Source organism: Prionailurus bengalensis, chromosome C2 (genome assembly GCF_016509475.1).
Source record: "Prionailurus bengalensis isolate Pbe53 chromosome C2, Fcat_Pben_1.1_paternal_pri, whole genome shotgun sequence".
Taxonomy (NCBI): Eukaryota; Metazoa; Chordata; class Mammalia; order Carnivora; family Felidae; genus Prionailurus; species Prionailurus bengalensis.
This window is the reverse complement of record NC_057350.1, coordinates 133863940-133891563: the sequence shown is the minus strand read 5'-3', so window position 1 is coordinate 133891563 and position 27624 is coordinate 133863940. Positions and strand designations below refer to the sequence as shown.

At 42.2% G+C, this 27624-nt stretch overlaps 1 protein-coding gene across 2 annotated transcripts in view; it reads right to left on the bottom strand.

Moving 5' to 3' along the window:
- Positions 1–265: 265 nt before the first annotated feature.
- The window catches only part of BTD (biotinidase), a 30456-nt gene continuing 3097 nt past the window's right edge, over positions 266–27624 (bottom strand). For both annotated transcript variants that reach the window (XM_043595445.1, XM_043595444.1), the window contains 3 exons: positions 7907–8171; positions 2693–2842; positions 266–1711 (listed from right to left, as the gene is read on the bottom strand). In XM_043595445.1, coding sequence (XP_043451380.1) covers positions 539–1711; positions 2693–2842; positions 7907–8171 — 1588 coding nt within the window. In that variant the 3' untranslated portion in view covers positions 266–538. The remainder of the gene's footprint in view (positions 1712–2692; positions 2843–7906; positions 8172–27624) is intronic.

The following is a 27624-nucleotide window of genomic DNA, read 5'->3' as shown; positions in this document are numbered from 1 at the left end:
TCCCTTCTATTTTTAAAAGCTGCTTCAAGATACACATTTCTGATGTTGCTGGTGGCTCTGGCATTACCATTTCATCTGGATAGAATTCTGTTCAGCCAGAATGGAAAAGGACCCACGCAGCCATTTCTAAAACAGGTTTTGCTCTGAGAGTTTGTTTCTTACGTTAGAAGGTGAGGCTTGTGAGATACCTGTATGTCCTGGGTCTCACTTCATGAACAATAAGAACAAGGAAAACACACACAAAACCCACTGTTTTGTGGATGTGTAAAATATAAACTGGCATTTTTATTTTAGCTCTTAAAACCAATTGTATAATGAGAGGTTTGCTGGAGGAAGATATGGCTTGAAAAAGAGAAACGGGAGCAGGGAATACCAGAAAAGACTCGATAATCCACGTCAAAGAGGAAAAGACAATGGGGGAAGGTGCCTCTCCTACCTCATCCCACAGCTCCCACAACGGGCTGTGGGGCAGAGAGGTGGTCCCAGTGCTTGTGAGCTGTGGTCTGGACAAGTGCAGGGCTGCCCACCCCACACTGCCCTAGTCCCTCTCATACAGCCGCCCGTAGAGAGCTGCCGTCACCAGGCCAGAGGACAGTCCGCTCTTGCTCAGGAAGGAGTAGTCATTCTCCCGGCCAAGCTGATCAGGGGTTTCCAGGGACATCCCTGAGGTAAGAAGCAGAGGAAAGATATAGGAAGTACTGAAGTTCCCCCATAGGTGGAACTCAAATATCCCTGTGGCCTCTGTGATCTCCTGCCCACAGGTGTTAAAGCCAAGACCCCCACACTTGACCAGGGCACAAACTTGAACATAGTAAGTGCCGTGCACAGTGTGAAGACCGTCAAAGACCCCCAGGGCATACAGCTCTTTGGACAAAGTGGGCCGCTGGTAAAGCAAGTAACAGCAGAGGCCGTTTGCACAGACGCGGAGGTAGCCTTCCTTTCCCCACACAGGGACCAGGGTGAAATTGTCATACATCATCTCCGAATGAAACACAGGAGGAGTGTTCATGTTCCACTTGGTGGCTCCATCACAATGGACTTCCTGAGCATCCTTTTCACAGTATGGATCACCTGCCAAGATTTCTAAAAACTTACTACGAGATGGGTTCATTTTACCTGTGGCATTCTCTGGACCAATGAGACCCAGTGGATTTCTGGCTACCTGTGCAATTATAAGATGACCAGTGGCGTTTTCCATGTCATGGTGCCAAAAGGACTTCCGAGGGCTGTGTATGCCACTTCCGGTCATCCCCAGAGATGGGTGGTGGATGTTGGCAGCCAGCAGGTTGATACCAAAGGCAATGGCAAAAGCTCTCTGAATCTGAATGGCTGCCAAGAGTGGGAGCTGGTTCATCCAGGCAGTAGGATATACGACGTGCTTCACCTCAGAGTCTCTGAGGAGTCTAATGGCAGGGTCAAAAAACAATATATCAAAGCAGGTGAAGATGCCAAATTTGCCAGCAAAAGGGGTATCAAAGATGATGTGATCCACTTTGAGAGGGGTATCAAAAGCTGCCTCAAAGTAGAGGTTGTGTTTGCGATAGCGGTCAACAAGGGTTCCGTTGTTGCTGAACACGACATTTGTGTTAAACTGGTATCTTCCATCATGTGGGCACCCCGGGTCATTGTTATGGCAAGGCTGCTTGGTCCCAAGATTGGCCACCAGGAACATATTGCCCTTGATGGCCATGCAACTCAGGCGCTGGAGGACCTAAAGGAAAAAAAAGGCATAAATAAATGAATTTTTAAAATCCTGCCATTTGCCTTATAATTTTAAAATAGAAAAGTACCTGTATTGTGTCTATAATATGTAAACAGCTGTCATAAATCAGTAAAGAAAAAACACTACTGGAAGAGTGCACAGGATATGAACAGGTGATTCACAGCACAAATACAAATGGCCAATGGACATCTGAGAAGATACTCAACCTCATTAGTAATGAGGAAACACAAATGAAAATAGTGAGATCTCATTCTGCACCTTCGTAAGATTGGCAAAAATTCAAGATATTATTCCGTCTTGCATTGACCAAAGGTGGGGAAACAGGCACTCAAGACTATCACGAGGGATGTAAAATGAAATGAAGGTCTTTCAAAAGGGAAATTTGGTAGTCTTTAAAATAATTCAAAATGTGCATATCCTTTCGCTGAGAAATTCCATTTCTAGGAATCTTAACCTTACAGAAAAACTTGGACATATTTATGAAGATATATGTACAAGGATATTGACTGAAACATTATAATAGCAAGGGTTTTACAAAAGCATATAGCATCCTAATAAAGAGGATGTCAATAACTATGAAATGAATAGAAAAGAATATAGTTGGATGCATATCAAAGTGTTGATGGCAGTTTCTCTAGGAAGAGAAGGAGGGTAATTGGTGGGGTGTGTGAAGATGGGACTTTAATTTTTTTACTTCTGATTCGTTTGTTTTCTAAGTATATATTCTTGTATGTCCTGTGTAATTAATAAATAGAACGATCCAGAGATGAGTAAATGCCCCATAATACCAGACACTCTTTAACTGATGGAATATGTGGCACAGGGAGTTTGGGGAGCTCAGATTTCATTTTTAGGAACCTAGGGTCTCCTTTTGGTCTCATTTAACCTGTCTTGGCTGTTGGCCCCTGGCTTGGTTCATCTCTGCATGCCTTCAGTCTACGGAGGAGGAAGGCTGGGACCCTCCCTTACCTCTGTGTCATTGAATCGGTGGGGCTCCAGGCAAGGATTCCACCTGACCAACTGGGGAGACGGCATGAAGTCCAAAAATGGGTAAACAGATGTTCTTGTAAAGTTGAATCCATGAATGCCATCTTCTGGAAACACTATAATCTGTACACCCTGTAGGTCAAACACATCAAAGTATGGTATATTATCCAATAACAGGAAACACCCCTTCTTTCACTTGTCCATTCTTTCATTCACTCGTCGGACAGCCATCAGGTAGTTGTACTGTGCCAGGAACCAGAGGTTCTAAGATGGTGGCTGGACTCTCATCAGGGATCTTGGTCTTGGGGAAACTGTCTCACTTGGCCTCATTGTCCGGTAACAAAGACAGATGGATTTAGAAACAACCATTAACCATACCTCATGTTAGGGAAGGAGGGAATGAGTGAGATTGGAGCAGAAAGCAGGAGTTTGCCAAGCAGACAATCAGGAGAGGTTTGGAGTTCCTGGTGGTGGCACAGTACAAAGGCCTTGAATACTGGGCTTGTTAACAGATGGGGTGTCTCCAATCCAGTGGTTTCCACTCATTGTGCATCTAAATCAGACGGGGAGCTCCTGAAAAAACACTTGGTTTAGGGGTGATGCTGGGGCCCACTCCTAAAAAGTCTGCTTCACTGGGCTGGTGGGGAAAATTCAAGTGTGTTCATTTTAGAAATAAGGACTTTCTCTAACTTGAAGTTCTCCAGCTGGGAATTAGGAGGCCCTTTTCCGAATCTAACCATTCCCCAGCCTTTGTCCCACACCTGGAGACAACCTAGGTTTCCTGACTGATAGCCTGGGGCTCCCTGTGATGTTCACATTAACCGAATGAAATCCAAACAAACGGGGCACCCTCAGCTCCCAGCATCAGGGCCTCATTCTCCTGCTGCTCTCCACTTACACGGCTTAAAATGCGAAGCCTGGAACATTGCTCCAGAGTGAAAGGTGGAGGAGGAAGGCAGAGAAGGTATGAATAATCTAAAATAAGAGGCAATTTGAGTCACTTATTTCTGGAATGCACTGCAAACTCTTTATAATATTTTATTCTGGCTAAAAAAGCTTCGAAAGTGTAACTGTAGAAAACTTGGAGAACAGATAATATTAATATTAGTTTAGTTAATATCTTGGCTATTTTTATTTTGTCTGTGTGTGTGTATATAATTGCGATAATGATAAATACATGGTGTTTCGGGAGCACCTAGGTGACGCAGCTGGTAAAGCATCAGACTCATGATCTCAGCTCAGGGTCATGAGTTCAAGCCCCATGCTGGGCTCCGCTGAGCATGGAGCCTACTTTTAAAGAAAATTTTAAATAAATACATAAATAGTTTTCCATCTTGACTTTCCTCACTACATACAGCATCAAGACTACCAAGATACTTTCAAAAATACCATTTGCAATGGCCACATTATATTTAAGAGAACACCATAATTCATCTTTTATCAGCGGACATCTGAATTGTTCCCAACTTTTGGTGACCATCTGCATACAGGGTGCTCAAAACACTTAATGAGTATTATACACAAGTATTTAGGTGTCCAATGATTTCTTCAGAATGAAGTCTTGTAAGTGAAGATACGGGCTCACAGACAGGAAGAGTTTTCAGTTGTTTACATTGCCAAATAGCCCTCCAGAAAGATTATACGAGTGTTAAGATTGGTCACCTTACAGCACACGGTAAAGCAAAATTATCACAAACTTGGAAATAAAGCAAGATGTTTGCCTTTCTAACATATACTAGGGTGCTATTTAAGAGGCTCACTCAAGGATTATTTAGTGAATGTACTATTGCTAGGCTTTGTTATTTAATATTAGATCACCCCAGACTGCAATTGTATTGCTCTATAGGACATTAGCCAGTTTTGTATACACGAGCAAATTCATTTCAACATTCATTTGAACGATACACACACTCATGTTCCTCCGATGCTCTTTTGAGCCAGGTTTACCATCTGACTGATTTCTTCATTAGATCAGTGAGTTAAATGACAGTTTTGGCACATGTTCGTTCTATATTTGTGTAAGAGGTTTTAAATTTTTTTTTACGTTTTTATTTATTTTTGAGAGAGAGAGGCACAGAGTGCAAGCGGGGGAGGGGCAGAGAGAGAGGGAGACACAGAATCTGAAGCAGGCTCCAGGCTTTCAGCTGTCAGCACAGAGCCTGACACAAGGCTCGAACCCAAAAATGGTGAGATCATGACCCGAGCCAAAGCTGGACACCCAACCAGCTGAGCCACTCAGGCACCCCAGGAGTCATGTTTTAACTTTTTGAAAATTATGCTTGGACAAATGTTTTCCTTTATTAAAAACAAAACTTTCCCCAAGAGTGTTGAGTGGTTTCCTATGGACAATACCATTTATGTTATGTATACATATTAGATTAATACTGAAGTTAAATTGCATTTCCTAAATACATATTTTCTAGGAATAAGAAGAGGAACCAACCTGAGCCAGGGCAGAACGCTGGATCTAATGTGACTATCAATCCATCTAGAAAGCAATTAGCATCCCTGATAAATGAGGAGTTTTCGGAGAGACTTCAATGAGGTCAAGAACTCCTGAGGAATTAAGGTTGCCAACCCAGTTGATGGACCAGCTAATATCTTTAAGTTGGAGTCCTTTTCTTCCCTATAAATATCTCTACCAAGAGAGAAATACTTCAGTTGGCTAGTTCGGGAACCCTTGCCTTCCAGCAAGTTTGATCTAAAATTCTGACACATGCTTGGCATCAATTTGTCATAGAAGTTGCTTGAACGCATAAAACCATGCAGGGAAGCCGAGAGATCTGTAAGCACTAAGAAATGATCAGATAAACAATCTGTTCTCTTGGACCACAAACAGAGAAGGAATGATGACTTGCAGGCAGCATGGACTCAACAAAAACATGTTATAGGTTTCCTTTGGGGGCAGGTTATTGGAAGGCAGGGGAATACCACCGTCACAGTCTCCGGAGTTCAGCATGGCCTCTGCCCAACCTCTTAGAATGGTCTTGTGGACAGGATGGAGAAGCGAGGGATGGCTCGTATTTCAGCACCATGCAAGCAAACACCTCTGTGCACAGAATGGTCTCGAGTGGATCTGTGTCATCAGGAGGTCTAAGGGCACAGCCTGGGATTTTTTTACACTGACTTCAGCGTAAACATAAATGAGGTGTGTATCAAATGTGTGAATGACGTGAAGGTAACTGATATGCAGGATGTCAGTAAAGATCCCCAAATAGCCGAACAGGCTGGAATGATGAGATGTAACAGCATAAATGTGAAGTCGTGTGTTCAGGTTAAAGAAGTTAACCTTGTAAGTACCGAGTGGCAAGAGTGGCACGTGTGTCTGTGTGTGGGAAGAAGACTTGGGAGTGTGAGTTGGCAGCAAATGCCTTATGAATCCACAGTGAGATGTGGCTGCCAACAGCTTTCTGGGGACAAAGTCTCGAATATGAACGGTGCTACATCTCCTCCACTCTGCCCTTGAATACGGAGACTTTCCTACGGCTCTGGGCACAGAGATCATCTGGGAAATCTTTGTAAAAGGGACATACAGCCTGGAGAAGAGATGCTGGGTTTGGGGTTGGTGGGGGGGGAGCATGACGGCTGTCCTCCTGTGGAAGACAACCCGCCATGGTCAGTTCCTCGGTCTGTTCTGTTTAGCTAAGAGGACAGAACGGGTGGCAGTTGCCGGGAGGCAAACTGTTGTTCACTGAAAGGCAAACCTTGCCAGAAGCTCCCGCGCTCTCATCAGACAGTGCGTTCTGGGCCACAGAAGGTGTTCAAGGAGAGACTGGATGTGGGGCTTTGAACGAGAGAGGAGCATCACCCATCAGAAGAAGCTGGACAAGGTCTTAAACTCTCTTCCAATATTAGCCTTATATATGTGTATATTGTTTTAATTTTTTTAATGTTTATTTTTGAGAGAAACAGAGAGTGAGCAGGGGAGGGGCAGAGAGAGAGGGAGACACAGAGTCTGAAACAGGCTCCAGGCTCCAAGCTGTCAGCACAGAGCCCGATGCAGGGCTTGAACTCCCGAACCTCGAGATCATGACCTGAGCCGAAGTCAGATGCTTAACCTACTAAGCCACCCAGGCGCCCCTATATATATGTATATCTCTAAAAGGTAGCCTATAATTTTATATATGCATATATACACATACACATGTAATGAGGTAGAATTTTAAAATGCAGCAATAGCTAGTGGCCGTCCAGGCAATCCTGAGTACCCTGAACAGAGATAGGAACTATTTTGGAGCAGGACCTGCTGGCCCGAACTGTCCTGCCCTCCAGACTCACCGGCACAGGGAAGTTTTGCTCACGTGGAGTGTACCTCCTGTCAAGGCAGAGCAGGGCTTCCTCACATGACTGGGCTTGGTCACCACACACCAGGTGAAAGTCCAAATTTCCCTTTGGTTATGGGTTTCCCAACAGGGCATTTTGTTATGGTCACGTCTGGCACGGACACTGCCCCTCTGCCCCACCCTTCCTGGCAGAAGTGGGAAATGCAGGCCAAGCAGGAAGCCTTCACAAAGGCTGGCAAAGACCTCCCTCTGTCCACCTCCGTTCTGTCTGGACTGAGGTCTCATACTGTTCATGGTCTGGAACAGAGACGAGAAATGAGCCCCAAATAGACTGAAGGTGGAAAACAGCAGTTCTGTAGATGCTTACTATTTTGAATGCCTCAGAGAGCAGGAGAGACCCTCATGCCTGGAAGTTTCTAGAATTTTCTGCACATCAGAATCCACTGGGGAGCCTTAGAACTCCCAGTGCTCAATCCACACCCCATCTGCCTCTGCGGGTATGGCATACAGGCACCCACTTAGTTTACGACTGGCTGAGCACTCCCTCTGCACGGCCAGTTTTGAGAACCAGGGACTGAGCTCCGGGCTCCTCAGACATGAGGGGAAAAGCAGCACCTGGGGATCTTGCTATGATGTTGATTGATTCAGCAGGTCCGGGCGGGCCCCAGATCCTGCATTTCTCACAGGCTCCAGAGGGCTGCTGATGCCACTGGTCCGTGGACCACTGAGCAGCGAGACCCCAGCCACCTGACTACTTCAGCTCCACTTTACCAGCTGGACTAATTTTCCAGAAGGGCTTCGGGAGCCATTGACGGAGAGCCAGAGAGCAATTCGCCCTGTTCTGCTAGACAAGCTGGGGCGGGGGGGGGGGGGGGGGGGGGGTGTCGCGGGCTAACCCAGGAGTGTTTCTTGCCTTTTGGGCTGCGGTCATTACTTGCTGTTCATAGATGTCGAGGTTCTGGTTCATTAGGTCCAAGGCCTGCTTGCGGCCCACGAGTGCTAGAGGGCTGGGAGTGAAGATTGACTGGTGCTCGTACACAGCAGCCACGTAGTGTTCAGCCTCAGAGTGCTGGGCCACGCGTGGTTCCTCGGTGTGGACTCCCAGGGCAACCACGTAGCAGCCAAAGAGGAAAAGAGCAAGCTGACTGCCGGCTCCAGACATAATGCAGACCATAAATCTGGAACGTAAGGAGGCAAGGGGAAAACAGCTGAATAAAGAATCCTGCCAAGAATGTAACTTTTGCAGCTGTGACTTATTAATCTCAGCAATTAAACCTACCCGCCGTGATACTGCAACTCAAAGATTTGTTTCATGTTCCTAATAAAAGGGTCTGTGTTTCTCTCCAAACACGTAGCAAGCTACGTTTAAAATGGCTCGCTGTGTTAGTCTGGTTTTAGAATGTTTCCAAAACAGACCCGATGTTTGCCATGATTTTCTTCCCCAGCGTTCAGCAAGACGGCATTGTGTCACTACTCGCCTTTCTAGCCACGTACGTACCTAAGTTTTAGGCAAGAATAACTACCATGATTATTTTATATAATTTGGTGGCATATTCCACATCCCACCACCTGCCCTCCACACACACAAACGTGTCAACCATCCACGCCAGCTCTGATTGTTGCGATCCCGATAATACAGCTCGGCTTTCCTAGCTACAAAACTCTGATGGATTAAAATTCTCCCTGCATTTCTTTGGTCAGTAATGAATATAAAGGGTAAGTCCTTCTTAGCACGACATTCTTTATTTGGTGCAGAGAAGCTGCTGACTTCTACTTACGTGCCAGTGTCTACTCTTGGTTATGGATAGGTAAAAAGAGGGCTCCCAATCAAAGCATTGTGTTTCTCCTCCTTGAATTTGGGAATCATCACCTTCTCAACCTCTGTCTCTGCGATTCCACCACTCGTGCTCAAAAGCATAATCGTTTGGAAATAAAATCCTTTTGCAGGGATAAAATGCAACCGTCTAGAAAATATACGAGGATTTTCTAGAAAACGTAAGAGGATTTTCTAGGACGTACACCCAGCTATGTAGGCCCTACCATAAGCAATTAGAAGTAAATTATGTCACTTACACTGACACTTCTGTGTGCCTTTTTTTCCCAAGACTAGGAGTTTTTATTCCCAATAGTTATGTGTTACCGTGTTAGAGTGAATATTCCAATTCTTCCTTGAAAACCAGCCTGGCCTCCCAGCTGAAGCCCCTCGCCTGACACACAGATTTACCAGGGGGTGTGCCAAGGCCAGGCCACTTGCTCTGTGGAGATGCGCTGGGGCTGACCAAGTGCCCAGGAATCCAGATTAAACATCGAGATAACAAAGACAAATCAAGGAATCCTACTGCTGCTTTTTAAAAAGACAACGACGCCCTGTCCAAGTCTGACTCATAACTCCTGTGTTTGCATTTTAAAACCAAACTTTCCAGGCTGCAAACTTCCTTTTATTTTTCTCTTAATAGTTCCAGAAACAAAAGTAACCATAAGTATTTTCAGCAACAGAACAAGGACTCGGGAGGCTCAGTCTGAATCCTTGCAAAACCAAACACTTGTCGGGCTGAGCAGGCCTCATCCCACGGCCTTGTCTCACACACTGTTACTTCTTGTCCCAGGGACTAAGTGCACCATCCAGATTCCCAACCCCAGGACTTGTTGCCATTCATCTGGGACCCTGAACGATGTTCTGAGATTAGAACAAGGAGCCTTTGAGCAAGCAGTCATGAGATTTTGAGTAGAAACAAAAGTATAATTGATAAGGTTTCTTATCTGAATTTTGCCTCTGAAGACGAGCACGGGATAATTTTAACGGTCAAAATCTAGTTTCCGCTCCCTCTGGTTTCAGAATGATGACAATGGGGAATGGTTTGGGGGAGAAACTTTCATCTTCAAAGACACATTCCCGGTATTTCTCAAGCAGTAGATGCTGGCCTCACTCAGAGGTGGGGAAACTGAGGCCGGGGGAGGGGAGAGTTGTGTGAACCCGTGCCCGGTGGAGCCAGCTCAGGAGTTCCTGGGGCCCAGCGAGGTGGTCACGGCATCCCCTTTCTCAACGAAGAGCTGTGTGTCACCCATTTACTTGGGGACAGAGGACATTAGTTTAAGTGTCAGGACTTGCAAAATGGTAAAACAAGAAAACTATGGAACCAGCAACATATTACATTTCTTTCTATTTTGAGAAAGCAAAATGTAGATTATTTACAAAAGGTGCTTGGCAGGAGGGCTGTAAATGGCAATCACTTGTGTGTGAACAAAGGTGGGTGATAATAAGAGGTTAGGCAGATTTAACCAGGTATTCATGCTTGAAAGAAGCAAGCTTAATGAGGTAGGAGAGAATGAGTAATTATGATAAAAATAGGTACCACAGTTTGCCCGTCCCGATGTGTGGTGAAATAGTAGCTGGTTTAACCAAATTTGCAAATGCTGGCTTTCCCTCTTTATTTGGCACTACACAAATGTCTCAAGAAAACCAACAAGGCCCAAGATAGAGACTCTGGAGGGCACAGCGGGTAGGAGAGGGGGGCAGTTTTAATGGGGCAGGACAGCATCCAGATCTGGTTTCCGGTGGTTACCAGGTGCTGGTTCACCACAGAAAGCACAGGTGGGCTGGGGTGTTGGGGCTCCCTGGGAACAAGAAGCTTCCGGAAGTCCTGGGGCTCTTGGAAACCCAGCCATAGATGTAGTTCTAGAGCTGGCCAGGACCGGGACGATAAACAGCCGTGAGTACAGGCGTGTGCTCAGTCTGAAAAGGTATACACACACCCTCTTCCATCGGAGGGCATTTGACAGGCAAGCTAAAACTGCAGGAAGGCCTGACACGAAGGCCCCGTCTGGGTGACTGTGTGCCCCCACACCCTGCTTCATCCACTCAGCTCACCACAACCCTCTGATGTGGGGGCTCGGGCTTACAGGGTGCCCTGAGTCTCACTGCCAGGAAACAGCACAGTGGGGAGGATGCTCCCTTCAGACATCCAAGAGACATCAAACTGTGAGCCAGACGCAGGTATAGGTGTCAGGGGTACAGCCATGAACAAGCCCGGCCCTTCCTCAAGCAGCCCCACTCAGGATGTATGGGGAGACTGACCACAATCAAATAAACACTGAGGATGCCTTACGCAGTATGTGCAAAGGGGAAATAAAGACAGGGAAGGGGGCAGCGAGGGTCTGGCCTGGGTGGGGGACAATTTTAAATAGTATGGTCAGGAAAGGTCTCAGTGAGGTGAGGTCTGCCAAAGGTGAGGGAGGAGGGCATGTGGATGCCTGGGGGAAATGTTCCAGGCAGAGAGGACAGCTAGGTCAACAAGGCCTGAGTGGGAACTTGCTGAGAGGGTTCAAGAAACCAGCAAGGAGAACAGTGGGCTGGAGCCCAGGGCAGAGGAAGACAGCAAAAAGTGAAGTCAGAGAAAAATCACAGGCCCCGTCCCCGGTCTCTCACAATGCCAGGCAGTTGCCCTGTCTGCTTCCATTCTCCCCCTTCTAGAACAGCCCGTGAGATCCAGTTAAAGCCTAAGTCAGTCCTGACACTCCTCTGCTCAAAATCTTCCAATGCCTCCCCACTTCATGCAGAGGAAAAGCCAGAGTCTGTACAGTATGCCAATAGGAATGATCTGGGAGACAGGAAGTTGTTGACGGGGTGGGGAGAGCTTTGCTGGAGTGACATCTCTAAGCAAGCATCCTGACCTTTTAACTGCCCCAGAGAAGCCCCAGCATCTCATTTCATCATGAAAAATGTTCCTCTGACACTAATCCTGGTCGGGAAGGTTCCTGTGGTCTCTGAGAAAAAGAAATCAAAGTCTAAATTACACGGAAAGCTATTTTGTGGAAATTTGGTAACGTATCACTCACTGGTTATTTTTACACATGCAAACTTTTTTTTTCCACTCTGCTAAGTGATTCATCTTGATAATTAGCTGTATTTCCTTCCTGGCCATACTAGTACAATAGTATCTTTTGCAATAAAATGAAAGGATTGTTATTAAGGTACTCTTAATAAGATAATTTCAGAGGCAGGTATATACATTTAAAAATTTATATATAGAACTATGGATCATTTTAATAAAAGATCCTGTCATGCCTGCCTTGTCAGGGAGAAGAACAGTCCCATGACTGGGAAAGGAGGCAGGAAAAGTCAGCAAAGGAAATGTCACATCCTGTGGAACAAAGCTGAGAGAGCCGCTAAGTCAGTAAGGAATCAGCACACTCTACGTTCCTGTGCATATCTGGCAGGATGCCCCCCAAGTCACTGTAAAGTTCCAGATAGTTTTAAACTTATGAAGTTTATGATATCCTTGCCTGGATTCTTTTACAGAAGGAGAAATAATGTCCAATCTCCACCTAATTTACATAATCTGAATTTAAAGAAATCCCAAAATAGACCTTTTATTTCCTAGAAAGCCGCCTATTTTCTGGTTCCCCCCTCTGCTGATGCTAGTTGTGAGCTCACCTGGGGACTGGCCCCTGGAATAAGATGCCCCACGATGGTTTTAGCTTGGACAGTTTCATGCAAACCTATCCACCGACGACACTTTTGAGGTCTCAGTAGGAAATGTCAAGTGTAAATAAAACACTTGTGAGTGGCAAGTGATGATGGTGTCAAGATTCAAGGCTGAACTCCAAACAGCGAGTAAATTACCCAGTCCTCTGAATTGAACTGGTAAGTTGCGATTTCATTTTTTTTTTAAATTCCACCTATGATCTTAAAAAAAAAAGAGAGAGTGACATACAGAAGTGTAACTTTGGACCAGGCCTTTGATTAGGGCCTATTTCTGTTCCATTGACTACAGTAGTTTACCTTAGGACACCAAATGAGCAATCAAAGGATTGTGACACTTGAATCTAACTATAAATCCTCTCTCTTTTCCTCAAATGGGAAATTGTCTTCATAATTTAAGTCAAATAATACCTTCTCCCTGAAACGCCCCAGTATTTAATGTAAGAAGGTGCTTTCTTTTTCTTGCGTGGACAGAAAGAGCACCTGCGGAGATGGAATCTACAGGTTCGCTGCTGCCACCATGTGGACAAACGGAGGATCATTGGCCCACGTTGGTTCGCTCTTAAGTCGCACAATAGCAAAGTGATTCTTGTGTAGTAAGTGGATGGTGTTTTCCTGCTTTCCTTCTCATTTTTATTTTTTTTTCTGCTTCCCACTGTAAAAGAGGTTTTCCAAGATGTGGGCTTCATGAAAATTTCTTTTATTTGCTATGCTTCCAGGACCTAATTTAGGACTGTATTCACAAGTCCTAAATTTGTTGCCATCTCTTACCTTACAGTGGTACACTTCATAGGATGTGACTGGATTTGCAGTGACACAGCCCAGCCACACTGTGACAGGCAGCACAATGAATGGCGGAAATCTAGCTGACTTAAGGGTTCTAGGGGAACAAAATTTTATATCAATGCCACACTGACTTTTACATGTTACGTGCTAACATTTTCGAATCATTTTCACCATCCATTATTTCATTTTATCTTCCTATAGCAGAAAGCAGTGGAAGTGAAATGGTAAAATTCTATTTTCACGGTGAGGGAAAACTCCAGCACTAGTTAGTAGTGAGAACAGACTGGAAACCAAGTCTCCTGACTCCTGGTCCAGCCCTTCTGGCACATGTTGAAGAACTGGGGCAATTTATCAGTCAAACGTTCAAAGACCACTGGGTAGTGTTCAATTTAGCCGCAGCAGAAACAGATTCCAAGTAGCACTCCCAAGGGAGAATCTGGGGGGTCAGACCACAGCAGTGGTTCTCAAACGTGAGCATCCCTTCAGTCACCTGGAGGGCTTGCCCACACAGATCCCTGGACCCCGTGCCTAGAAGTTTTGATTCATCAGGTCTGGGACAGGGCCCCAGAATGTGCATTTTCTAACAAATTCCTAGCATGCTGATGTTCCTGGCATGCAGTCATACCTGGAAACCCACTGGGCTAGAAGGTAAAGGCACACAGAACATATGTTCTGATTCCTATATTTCCCTCATGTCGAAGACATGATTCAGAACCTTTATTTCCTGAGTGCCTCCTCAACAGGGCTGATAGAATTGGGGCAGATTTCAAAGTGTTTCCACCATATTTAATGAAAATAAGTGGCAAAGTATTTAACACTCAAACTAAGGGGGAAAACTTCCCCCAAACAATCTGGGTCCATGTCAATTAAAGGATTCAGTGCTTGTCCTTAGCCTTAACAGAAACATCGTTGTAGAACCAGGTTGTTGCTGGTTTTCATTTGTTTAAAGTTCCTGATTTTTTAAAGTTTATTTATTTATTTTGAGAGAGAGACAGAAAGAGAGCATGCACACAAGTGGGGGAGGGGAATTGAGAGAGAGAGAGAGAGAGAGAGAGAGAGAGAGAGAGAATCTCAAGCAGGCTCTGAGCTGTCAGCGCAGAGCCCAATGCAGGGCTCAAATTCATGGACCATGAGATCATGACCTGAGCCAAAGTTGGACACTTAACCGACTGAGACACCCAGGTGACACCCTAAAGCTCCTGACTTTAAAAGACTAAAACCCAGACAATAGATAAATATTTTGTTATATAAATAGTTAATACATTTATACATTTAAATTATACACTTATAAATAAATAGGTAATCTGAAAAATCTCCTATATTCTGCAAAAACGTATCAGTTTCCGTCTCAAAAACATAGCAGAAATCCTTAGGGGTCAAAATTGAACCACTGACGATATAAGTCTCAAACTGGGTCCAGAGACTTTGTGGTCTGAGACTAATAACAAAGGAAAGAGCACACCCTAAGGTCAGGAACACGACAGGGATGTCCACTCTCGCCACTGTTATTCAACATAGTATTGGAAGTCTTAGCTTCAGCAATCAGACAACACAAAGAAATAAAAGGCATTCCAAATAGGCCAGGAGGAGGTCAAACTTTCACTCCTCACAGATGACATGATACTCTATATGGAAAACCCAAAAGATTCCACCAAAAAACTGCTAGAACTGATCCATAAATTCTGCAAGTCACAGGATATAAAAATCAATGCACAGAAATCGGTTGCATTTCTATGCAGCAATAATGAAGCAGCTGAAAGAGAAATCAAGGAATTGATCCCATTTACAACTACACCAAAACCCATAAAATACCTAGGAATAAACCTAACCGGGGCGCCTGGGTGGCTCAGTGGGTTGGGAGTCCGACTTCAGCTCAGGTCACAATCTCGCGGTCTGTGAGTTCGAGCCCCGCATCGGGCTCTGGGCTGATGGCTCAGAGCCTGGAGCCTGCTTCTGATTCTGTGTCTCCCTCTCTCTCTGCCCCTCCCCCGTTCATGCTCTGTCTCTCTCTGTCTCAAAAATAAATAAACGTTAAAAAAAAAAACCTAACCAAAGAAGTGAAAAATGTATACACTGAAAACTATAGAAAGCTTATGAAAGAAATTAAAGAAGACGCACAAAAAAGGAAAAGTATTCCATGTTCATACATTGTAAGAACAAATATTGTTAAAAGGTTGATACTACCCAAAGTGGTCTACATATTCAATGCAGTCCCTATCAAAATAACACCAGCATTCTTCACAGAGCTCGAACGAACAATCTTAAAATTTGTATGGAACCAGAAAAGACCCTGAATAGCCAAAGCAGTCTTGAAAAAGAAAACCAAAGCTGGAGGCATCACAATCCCGGACTTCAGGACGTATTACAAAGCTGTAACCATCAAGACAGTATGTCCTGGAACAAAAACAGACACTTATATCAATGGAATAGAACAGAGAACCAGAAATGGGCCCATAAACATATGGCCAACTAACCTTTGACAAAGCAGGAAAGAATATCCAATGAATAAAGACAGTCTCTTCAGCAAGTGGTGCTGGGAAAACTGGACAGCGACATGCAGAAAAATGAACCTGGACTGCTTTCTTACACTAGACACAAAAATAAATTCAAAATGGATGAAAGACCTAAATGTAAGACAGGAAGCCATCAAAATCCTTGAGGAGAAAGCAGGCAAAAACATCTCTGATTTTAGCCACAGCAACTTCTTCCTCAACATGTCTCTGGAAGCAAGGGAAACAAAAGCAAAAATGAAAGGGTTTGTACCCAAAATCTATAAAGAACTTATCAAACTCAACACCCCAAAACCAAATAATCCAGTGAAGAAATGGGCAAAAGACATGAATAGACACTTCTCCAAAGAAGACATCCAGATGGCTAACAAACACATGAAAAAATGCTCAACGTCACTCATCATCAGGGAATACAAATCAAAACCACAATGAGATACCACCTCATACTTGTCAGAATGACTAAAATTAACAACTCAGGCAACAACAGAGGTTGGCGAGGATGTGGAGAAACTCGAACCCTCTTACACTGCTGGTGGGAACGCAAACTGGTCCAGCCACTCCGGAAAACAGTATGGAGGTTCCTCAAAAAACTAAAAATAGAACTACCCTACGACCCAGCAATTGCACTACTAGGCATTTATCCACGGGATACAGGTGTGCTGTTTCGAAGGGACACATGCACCCCCATGTTTCTAGCAGCACTATCCACAATAGCCAAAGTATTGGAAAGAGCCCAAGTGTCCATCGATGGATGGATGGATAAAGATGTGGTTTATATATACAATGGAGGATTACTCGGCAATCAAAAAGAATGAAATCTTGCCATTTGCAACTACATGGATGGAACTAGAGCGTATTACGCTAAGTAAAATTAGAGAGAGACAAATATCATATGACTTCACTCACATGTGGAATTTAAGAGACAAAACAGATGAACATAAGGGAAGGGAAGCAAAAATAATATAAAAACAGGGAGGGGGACAAAACACAAGAGACTCTATAAATACAGAGAACAAGCTGAGGGTTGCTGGAGGGTTGTGGCTGGGGGGATGGGCTAAATGGGCAAGAGGCATTAAGGAGGACACTTATTGGGATGAACACTGGGTGTTATATGGAGGGAATGAATCACTGGATTCTACTCCTGAAATCATTGTTGCACTATATGCTAACTAGGATATAAATTAAAATAATAAATAAATTAAATAAATAGATGAATGAATGAATGAATGAATGAATGAATGAATGAATACGTAAATAAATAAGTAAGCACAGAGAAGGCTTCTTCCACTGCCAGTCAGTCTTCAGAGAAAAGAATGATGGGGTCACTTGCAGCCACTTTGCTCTTCTGGAATATTTATAGCTTCCAGTTAGGCTTTACCTTCTTCATCCTCTAAGAATGAATCATCAATTTCCCCAAAATGGGTCTCAGTGAATGTCAGCAAAGAATTATTTTTCAAAGTCTTTGGGAAATTTTTCCTCCATTTCTTTGTTGGACTACCTTCAACTAGAGGAACCACCTTCAGAAGAACCATCAGAAGAACCACCTTCTAGATAATGAGGACCTGAAGGCTGGACCTCCAGAAGTAATACAACCAGTGCAAGGAAAATATGATGTCCCAAAACCTGACGTCAAATTTTTCAGGGAAGATGTGCTCAGAAATGAGGGCAATGTAAAGACTCTTTGTGATTAAAAAAAATTTTTTTAGTGTTTATTTATTTTTGATAGAGAGGGAGAGAGAGAGCATGAGCAGAGGAGGGGCAGAGAGAGAGAGGGAGACAGAATCCGAAGCAGGCTCTGAAGCAGATGTGGGGCTCGAACCCATGAACTGCAAGATCATGACCTGAGCAGAAGTTGGATGCCTAACTGACTGAGCACTGAGGTGCCCCAAGACTCTTTGTGATTATTAAGTGTATGGACACAACATGTCTAAGGGTGGAGTGGGTGAAACATCACTGTAAGTCCATCACCCCTGTGCTCTTACCTACCAGTGTTCAGGAGTGAAAATCCAAATCACAGAACCACGACGATGGTGGAAATGCCCTGGATGCAGACAGTGAAGAACAATGGAATGGGCACCACAGCCAGGGAACCACACTCCCCAAGGCAAAAGAACAATCCTTATAAAATGATCTGGAGTGGTGCTTCGGTGGCTCAGTCAATTAAGCAGCCGACTCTCGATTTCGGCTCAGGTTGTGATCTTACGGTTGGTGACTTCGAGCCCTGTGTTGGGCTCTGTACTGACACTGCAGAGTCTTGCTTGGGATTCTCTCTCTCTGTCTCTCTCTGTTCCTCCCCTGCTTGTGCGCTCTCGCTCTCTCTCGCTCTCTCTCTCTCTCTCTCAAAATAAATATATAAACTTTAAAAAATCTGGAAACACTGAAAATAAATAACAGTAGGAAGTATGAAACAAACAACAAACAAAGCTAAAGTAAGACATAGCACTAAAGAAAACATGCTGAAGTCTACTTTTTCCTAAGGAGAAACCAGAAGTTATTACATCGCGGGGAAGGCACAGTCAAGATCACCAAGAGAGAAACAGCACAAAGCAGGCAAACAGGTCCAAATGTGATCCGTTCTGAGTACCTATAGAACATTCTCCTGACACAAACGTGGTGGGAACATGCAGGCGACCCCACAGTATGGGCAGGCACTCACGGTATTCAGCTAGAGCACAGTACACAATCAATCCAGCCTATTCACTAAGTCGGTTGTCTTCTCCATCCACGGTATGGTAGAGGTGTAGAGAAATGGTTAGTATCTCCACCTTTGTCTCACTTCCTGGCGGCCCTGAGTAGTTTTGTTTGCTTCCACTTTGATCAGATCAGTAGTTACTCGTGTGCCTTCTTCCCTCTGGTAAAGGTCCCCGCTCAGCCACAGCTGCATCTCCTCCAAGCTCAGGGCTCTTTGGGGTTGATGGAAGGGTGGAGTTGGATGGGGAGGTTTCTGACTCTGCCATGATAGTTGGTGCTACATTCCTGAGCACTGGGGACAAAGCAGAGGGGAATAGTCTAGCTCTTCTTAGGAAAGAGCTTACTCCTAAACTTGAAGGGGATCAAGACCCAGAGTCAGGATTTAACCCAAACTGATTTTGTGCAAAAGCCTACATTCTTTTTATGCCAATAAAAACAATGGGGGGAAGCATGTGATTGAATAAGTGATATTGGGATGACTGACTTACAAACAATTTGGAATGAAGTTTATTTTTTATTTTTTTTAAATAGCCCCAACACGGGGCTTGAACTTATGACCCTGAGATCATGACCCTGAGATCACGACCTGAGCTGAGATCAAGAGTCGGGCACTTAACTGACTGAGACACCCACGCGTCCCTGGAATTAAGTTTAGACATCTTAGGCCATATACAAAAATAAACTCAAAATCAAGAGCTATTTGAATGATAGGAAAACTAGCATAAATTAGAATTTGCCATCAGATATTTGATGAAACCACTTTCTAAAACCTGGAGGCGTTTAAACAACAGAAGAAACAGACTGACAAATTAAAATTTACATGCAAAATATAAACATCAAGACAACAGTCATAAACAGGCAATGAACAAGAACAGATATAAATGAGAAGAAAACAATCACAAACAAACACTTTGAAAGATTCTGAACTTGGGGGTGCCTGGGTGGCTTGATTGGTTAAGCGTGTAACTCTTGACTTTGGAGATCCAGCTGAAGGTCAGACCCTGTGCTGACAGCCGGAGCCTGCTTCAGATTCTTTCTGCCCCTCCCCTCCCAAATAAAATAAACATAAAAAAAAGACTTTGAATTTATGTACAAAATAGACATTAACTAGTCTTAGTCCAAAGTATTAAATTTGTAAAAGAAGTAAGGTAAATTAGTAAAATGATAAAGAATAGTGATTTCTCACTGGGAAAAAAGTTTGACAATTTCTATTATGAATTATAGTCTACTTCTGGGACTTTATCCTAGGAAGTCATTCAAAACAAAAGTTAGTTGAAATGACAACATACCATGGAAGTAAAGAATACGGGCTTTTGAGTTTCAACATATGTGAGTTCAAATCCTGGCTACGATTTACTCAGTATAGAACTTTGAGTAAATAAGTTATCTGTCAGTTAGAAATGTAAAGTGCTTAGTGTTCAAGAAGTGGAAGCCAGTTCAAATTGAAGAATAACTCCCAGCAGCTAAAAGTTGGAAACAAACAATATTCAATATGAAGAAAGGTATGAAAATTGATGTATATAAACCAGGTGGAATATTAAGCAAACACGGAAAAAACAGTTATGAAGACTCTAATGATGGGCCACATTTAAGATGTGCTAAATAAACATATAATAAATATCTTTCTGTATTTACAATGATAATAGCTAAGTAAAACATGTATACATGTGACCAAAGACTAGAAGAGAATGTGAATTAATGAAAACATGGCAGGTCATCTTACGGGGATTTAAAATATTTTCTTAAATGTTACCCTGTTTTTCTAATAAATGAAAAACGTAAGGGAAAAAAAAAAAACAGCTGAGACTTCTGGCTTACAGTCTGGCATATAAGGAGCTTGGAAGGAGCCATTCTACTGTTTATAAGTAAAAACCTAAAAGATCTGAAAACCAACAACTCTTCGTAATTGTTTCAGAGAACTGAGGTCACGGGGCAAACCGTTGCCTCCAAAATTAGAGAGACAGACAGGTGGATACAGAGAAGCACAGAAACCTCCGTGGGAGCCAGTACTAGCACAGGAAAACTTCAACTGCAACGGACAAATTTTGGAGGCTCAGGGCAGGTAAGTCAGAGTTAAGAACTTCCGGCTTGGGGGGCAGGGTACCCACACTTTTGTGAGTTTTGCCTCCAAGAGCTCTACCAGTTGTCCCAGTGAACACTGGGGAAAAAATCTCATGTTTCTGGCAGGGAGAAGGGGAAAGCAGTCAGAGCATTCTGTTCTTCAGGGGGACTGCCCTCAAGAGAACCGAGCTAACCAATTAAGGTTTTATCAGAGCCTGACTGACCTGGAGGAAGGGGAAATACCCACCTCCAGCCCCATCTCACCATCCGGTGAACTTGTGAAGTTCACAGTACAAGGCACGGGCTCACTGCAAGACAGTGCGACTTCCATACCCAATTCCACTCTGCTGCAGGCTGGAAGAACCACCCCAAACCCTGCCCCTTGACTTCATTTAAATTGCTTTGGCCCCCAGCTACAAGGAAGGCTGGGAAGAGTCCTGCATTACCATCTTGAATAAAATGAAGATTTTGCCAGATAAAATATAGGAAGCCAAGTTAAGCTTGACTTTTGGATAAACAAGTGTATTGGGACATACTTGTGCTAAAAAATTATTCATTGTTTATCTGAAAGTCAAATTTAACTGGGAGTCCTGGGTGCCCTGTTTTGTTTTTCTAAATCTGGCAACTCTACCCATAAGTGACCAACTAACCACTACCATGGCTTTTATGCTTATCGCTTCCTTTAAAAGAAAAAAAAGCTTTATGACCCAATGTGCATCCCTAGACATTTAGTCTTCCTAATTTAAAAACACTGATATATTGAGGTGCCTGACTGACTCAGTCAGAACAGCATGAAACTCTTGATCTCGGGGTCGTGAGTTCAAGCCCCATGTTGGGTGTAGAGATTACTAAAAAAGTAAATTAAAAAAAAAATTAAAACATTGATATAGGCTTTAAGTCTCTTTTAATCTAGAATTTCCTTTTTCGTCCCTTTTATTTCCATAAAACAAACTTGTTGAAGAAGCCTGTAGATTAGACCTGTAGATTTTCCAACAAAATGGGTTGTATTATTGCAAATGCATGGTGAGGTTCAAACTTTTCCTCTTTCTTTGCTATTTCTTGCCAATTGGCAGCTGGATCCAAGACTGGATCAGACTCAGTGTCCATCCTTTTGGCAAGGCTATGGGTGGCAGTGTGTATTTTCATCACGAGGCACGTGTCTAACTCTCTTCTCATAATCTTAGCACAAAACATTGATACTTAATGCCTTTATATGTTCATTGGGGATTGCAAAGTGCTAGCTTTCTAATTCCATCATTTTATTTATTAATTGGAATACTTTTTATAAAAAGACATTCTATTTTATCTGCTATTTGGTTATCTAGTGGCACAGTGCATATAGAAAAGGCAGGATAAATGCTAGATTCTCTCTTCCATTCTTTTTAAAATCAGTTTTCAAGATAATGAATTGGTTCTCTGTTATTCTCTGAAGTTGGCCAATTTTTTAAAATATCATTTATGGGTGGCTCAGTTGGTGGAGCATGCAAGTCTTGATTTCAGGGTTGTAAGCTTGAGCTCCATGTTGGGTGAGGAGATTACTTAAAAATTAAAAAAAAAATCTTTAAAAAATATCATTTATGAACTCATATATTTAAACATATTTTATGAGTTTCTCTCCATCTCAATTATTATCATTATTGAAACTCAAAGTATCCCATCCTTGGCCAATGGCAGCCTCTTCAAGTTAGCTATGGATTCTTCTTGATCTTACCCTAGTAGTTTCTAATAGCTTCTCTGCAATCTGACATTAAACTATGTCCCAAGCTTCTCTTGCACATTCCTTGGCTCAGGTCTAGAAGTAGCCATTTCTCCAGAGAGCCTGGGTACAAAATTGATTCTCTGAAAAGACTAATGAAATTAAGCAAATCTCCATCAAGATTGATCAGGAACAAAAGTAATAAACAGGCACATGAACATAAAGAAAAAATCAAAAGGGAACATAACAAAGATTTAGAATTGATTATCTGTTACTCTGGAACAAATGTATGTTGAATGGATACGTGGATGAAACACGTAACTTTCTAGGAAAATAAAATTTACCAAAACTAAGTCCAAAAAAGAAAAAAACTAAGCAGACCAATTATCCAAGAAAAATTAAATTATCAAAGGCTCCTCCCCAGAAGCACCAATCTTGGTCTACTGTTTAGGGGAATTCTCCCAAACATTTAAGGAAAAGATACATACTGTATTTTTTTATATGAAGATATTTACACCTACGTATTTTATACAAACTGTCCCAAAACTTTTTTTTTTTTTTTAATTTTTTTTTTAACGTTTATTCATTTTTGAGAGACAGAGACAGAGAGTGAGCAGGGGAGGGTCAGAGAGAGAGGGAGACACAGAATCTGAAGCAGGCTCCAGGCTCTGAGCCATCAGCCCAGAGCCCGACGCGGGGCTCGAACTCACAGACCGCGAGATCGTGACCTGGCTGAAGTCGGACGCTTAACCGACTGCGCCACCCAGGCGCCCCCCAAAACTTTTAAAAAAGATGGTATAACCTTGATACCCACACTAGATAAGGATAGTTCAAGAAATGAAATAATGGTTGACTCTCACTCTTAAACACAAATGTAGAAAGTCTAAATAAAAATAATAGCAAACTGAATTATGCAATGTATAAGAAGAAAATCATCATCATGACCAAACGAGGTTTATCACAAGAATGATAAAGCATTTAATATGAAAAAGTATATCAACTTAATTCACTGTATTAACAGGTTAAATGAAATAAAAATGCCACTTATCAGTGCTTCTTATCTATATTGTACTGGAGGTCTTAGGTAGTGCATTAAGCTAAGAAAAAGAAATAGAAAAGATAAAAGACCAAGAAAAGAAAAAACAAACTTTCATTGATTCTATGATTATCTACAAAGAAATCCAAGAGAATCCATAAAGAAATTATTATAATTAATATGAAAGTATAGTAAAATAGTTAATTTAAGACCAACATACGAAATTTAATTGCATTCTAATACAGTGGCCCCCTAAAACTAGAAAATGCAAAAAAATCAATAAAAAGTTAGGTGCTTAGGAATAAATATAGCAAGTATAATGAAATATTTTTATTGAAAGACATTAAAGAAGAATAAAATAAATGGAGAGATATGCTTATGGCAAAAAGACTCAATAATATAAAGACATTGTTCTATCCAAATTAATCTATAAATTCAATATAATTCCAATTGAAATTCTAATGAGTGTTAAACTGGAATGCGATAAACTGATTCTATAATATGTAGAAAAGAGAAAAAGACCATGAATAGATCTGGGAGGCAGAATAACGGCCCTTTAAAGACATTCTAATCCCCAGAACCTGTGAGTATGTTGGTTACATGGCAAAAAGGGAATTAAAGTTGCTAAAGATGCTAAAGTTGCCTGAGTGGCTCGGTTGGTTAAGCATCCAACTCTTGATTTTGGCTCAGATCATGATCCCAGCATCATGGGATTGAGCCCACATTAGGCTCCATGCCGAGTGTGAAGCCTGCTTCACACATATACACACATATATACATATACACACATATATACACACACACACATATATATACACACATATATACATATATATACATACACACATATATACATATATACATATACATATATATATTATATATATTATATATGTGTGTATATGATTTTTAAAGGTTGCTAAAGAGCTGGCTGTAAAATAGACATTATCCTGGATTATGTAGGTAGGCTCAATGCAATCACCAGTGCCTTTATGAGTGAAAGTAGAAGAGGGAGAACCAGAGGGATGGTAGCATGCGAAGGTTTAGGCCTGATATTGTTCACATTGCCAAGAATGTGGGAAGCCTCTAGAAGCTAGAAGGAGTCTCTTTTAAGGCCTCCACAAAGGAACGCAGTCCTGCCAGCATTTTGATATTATCCCAAGGAGACCCATTTCGGACTTCTGAACTATAGAGCTATAAGATAATGCATTTATGTTGTTTTTAAGCCACCAGATTTGTGGTAATCTGTTATAGCAGCAATAGGACATTATAGCAACTGACAAGGTGTTTTCAAAAGAACAAAATAGAAGGACTTCCCTACCAACATAAGACTTATTTCAAAAAAATTAAGCAAGAGCAGAGTACAGAGACAGACCACATACATATATGGAAACTTGATATATAACAGAGATGACACTATGGATCATTGGGATAAGAATGAACTATACCGTAAATGGAAAATGGATATTTTGGGAAATTGACTAGCAAAAATGGCTAGCAATGATTCCTCTCTCCATATTCATGTTTCTTTATCATATCACTTTTAATGCCATCTTAGTCAGAGTCTGAACTCGGCCATGTAACTTGCTTTAGCTGATAGGATGTTAGCAACCATGATACACAAAGGTTCCACAATGGGGTTTGTCCCCTTTTGCAATCTGCTGCCACCATCTGAAGAAGCCCAGGGACACCTGTTGAATGATGAGAGATAACTGGTTCAGTAGCAATATACCTGCCACCCCAGTGGGTAACCAGTCAGCTTCCAGTGGCAGAGTGACCTAGCAACTGACCACGGGCACATGAAGGAGCCCAGCTGAGTCCAGCCTCACAAGACTATAAATTAAATAAATGGTCGTCGTTTTAAGTCACTGAATTTTAGAGTGATTAATTACACAGCAAATCTAATTGATATAGATATTATGTGGAAAAAACCCTTGGAATGATACTTTCCATCACATGTAGAAATCAATTCCAGGTAGGCTAAACTTTTTGATGAAAATATAGAAAAATAAATCTCATCCCAGGTTAAGGAATATTTTCTCAAGATACAAAGAGTATAAAACAGAAAGGAAAAGAATTGTCAAATGTGACCACACCCCAAAACCCCACAACTTTGCACCTCAAAAGTAACTATAAACAAAGTTAAAAGACAAAGCATAAGCATTCAGAATATATAAAGAATATCTACAAATAAATAAGAAAAAGATAAACAATCCATAAAGAAATGGGCAAAAGATCTAAAAGACGCAATTAACAGAATAAGAAAACCCAGATGGCATATCTATACCTGTATCTTCATTAGTAGTCAGGGAAATGCAAATGAGAAGCCATTTCACATTCACGTAGATTGGCAAAAATTTCAAATTTCATGATTGAGAATGTGGAGAAAGGGGAGCTCTTATAAACAGAATGTGGGACTATCAATTGGTACAGTAACTCTGGAGACCAATTTGGCAATATCTAGTAACACTGATGTGACCCGCCCCTAGCCACATATACATAAAAACTCACACAGGCACACCAGGGGACATGCAAAAATGTTTAGAGAAATTTGTTTATAACAATGAAAAGTTAAAGATAACCTAAATGTCCATCCAGTAAAGAATGGATAATGTGAGGGGTGCCTGGGTGGCTCAGTCATTTAAATGTTCAACTTTGGCTCAGGTCATCGTCTCATGGTTCCTGAGTTTGAGTCCCACATCGAGCTCTGTGCTGACAGCTCAGAGCCTGGAGCCTGCTTCAGATTCTGTGCCTCCCTCTCTCTCTCTGCCCCTCCCCCACTCATGCTCTGTCTCTCTCTGTCTCAAAAGTAAATAAAAACATTAAAAAACTAAAAAAAAGAGAGAATGGCTAATGTGGGAATTATAAACACCAAATTCAAGATAGTGGTTACCTCTATGGGACAGGGGGTGGAAAATGCACTGGGGAAGGGATCCACAGGGAGCTTCACTGTATTTTTAATGAATTTCTTGAGCTAGGGGCTGGGTACATGTGTATGAATCCATCTCTGTTCCCATTCATGGGTTTGAAAGATGCTGTAAATGTTAAATATAAACAAACTTTAAAGCGAATAAAACAGTATGTCACAGGTAAGCTCCGAAGGGGAACTCAAAGGTTATGACATAGAAGGAAGTTCAAGGGCCTAAACTCTTAATCAGGAAGATGTCCCTCACCTGGGATTACACCCCAGCAGTTCCATTCAGAACCCCGGGAATCATTCAGAGATTCTGCCCCAGAGTGGATTCTTTGTTTTGCTCACATGAGGAACAGATTAAAAGCAAAACAAAACAATAAGGTACACTTTTAAAAGCTAAGGAAAGGGACTGTAATGAAGGCTAATGGCAAAACAGAAGAAACAAATGAAAACAGAAGCATTGAACTATTGCTACCATTTTTCATAAGTGATAGCTGTCCCCCACCCCACCCCCACCATGGGCCACCCCCAAGTGTGGGGTTCTATCATACTGAGAAATACTGGATTACGGTTTCTAAGCCACTTGAGATAAATCTCTTACATCCTCATAGCATGACACACAGTTGTCACCATTTTCTGGTGCACTTTACATAAAGTAACATGTTTATTAGTGATTTAACGATTGCTGAAGTCAAACCACCCCAAATTTAAATTGAAAAACAAACAAACAAACAACCAAACACAATGGACGAAGACACAGCAATAAGAGGGACACAATGTTTCTTCAGTTTCTGCCCAACTGCGTTTCCCACTCCAGGTCTGGGTCTAGCTGGCATTCAAATGTAGAGAAAAGGTGCTTGTGTGTCCTAGCCAAGGGCAGAAATCCAACCTTTCTCTAGGTCACAGACAACTGGGAAAAAAACCCAGTACCCGTCCCCGAGTACCCGTCTCCCAGTAATAGGCATTAAACCTGTCCCAGACACCTCAATAATAAAACTGCTTTTCACTGGTTTTGCTTCAAGCCTATTTCTGAGCTTTGGTACTTTGCAGTCCATCAATTTAATGAGAAGCAAAGATCAACTTAACCTATTTTATTCAAAGAACATTTTATTTTATATTTTATTTTCTGCTCTAATTATGTTCACACATTTTTTTTATAGCACATTTCTTGCTGTACGGTTTTCAGTGTTGGTTTTAAAGAGTATTCTACATAGATATCCTTTTTTCTTTTTGTTATTGTTGCTTGCTTTTTGTTTGTTTTTAAGGTACTTACTTTCAGCTTTCTTTTATTTCAGCCAATTTTCTTTTCTTTTCAGCCATTCTTTTTTAAAAAGTTCTTTTTTTCAACGTCTTTTATTTATTTTTGGGACAGAGAGAGACAGAGCATGAACGGGGGAGGGGCAGAGAGAGAGGGAGACACAGAATCGGAAACAGGCTCCGGGCTCCGAGCCATCA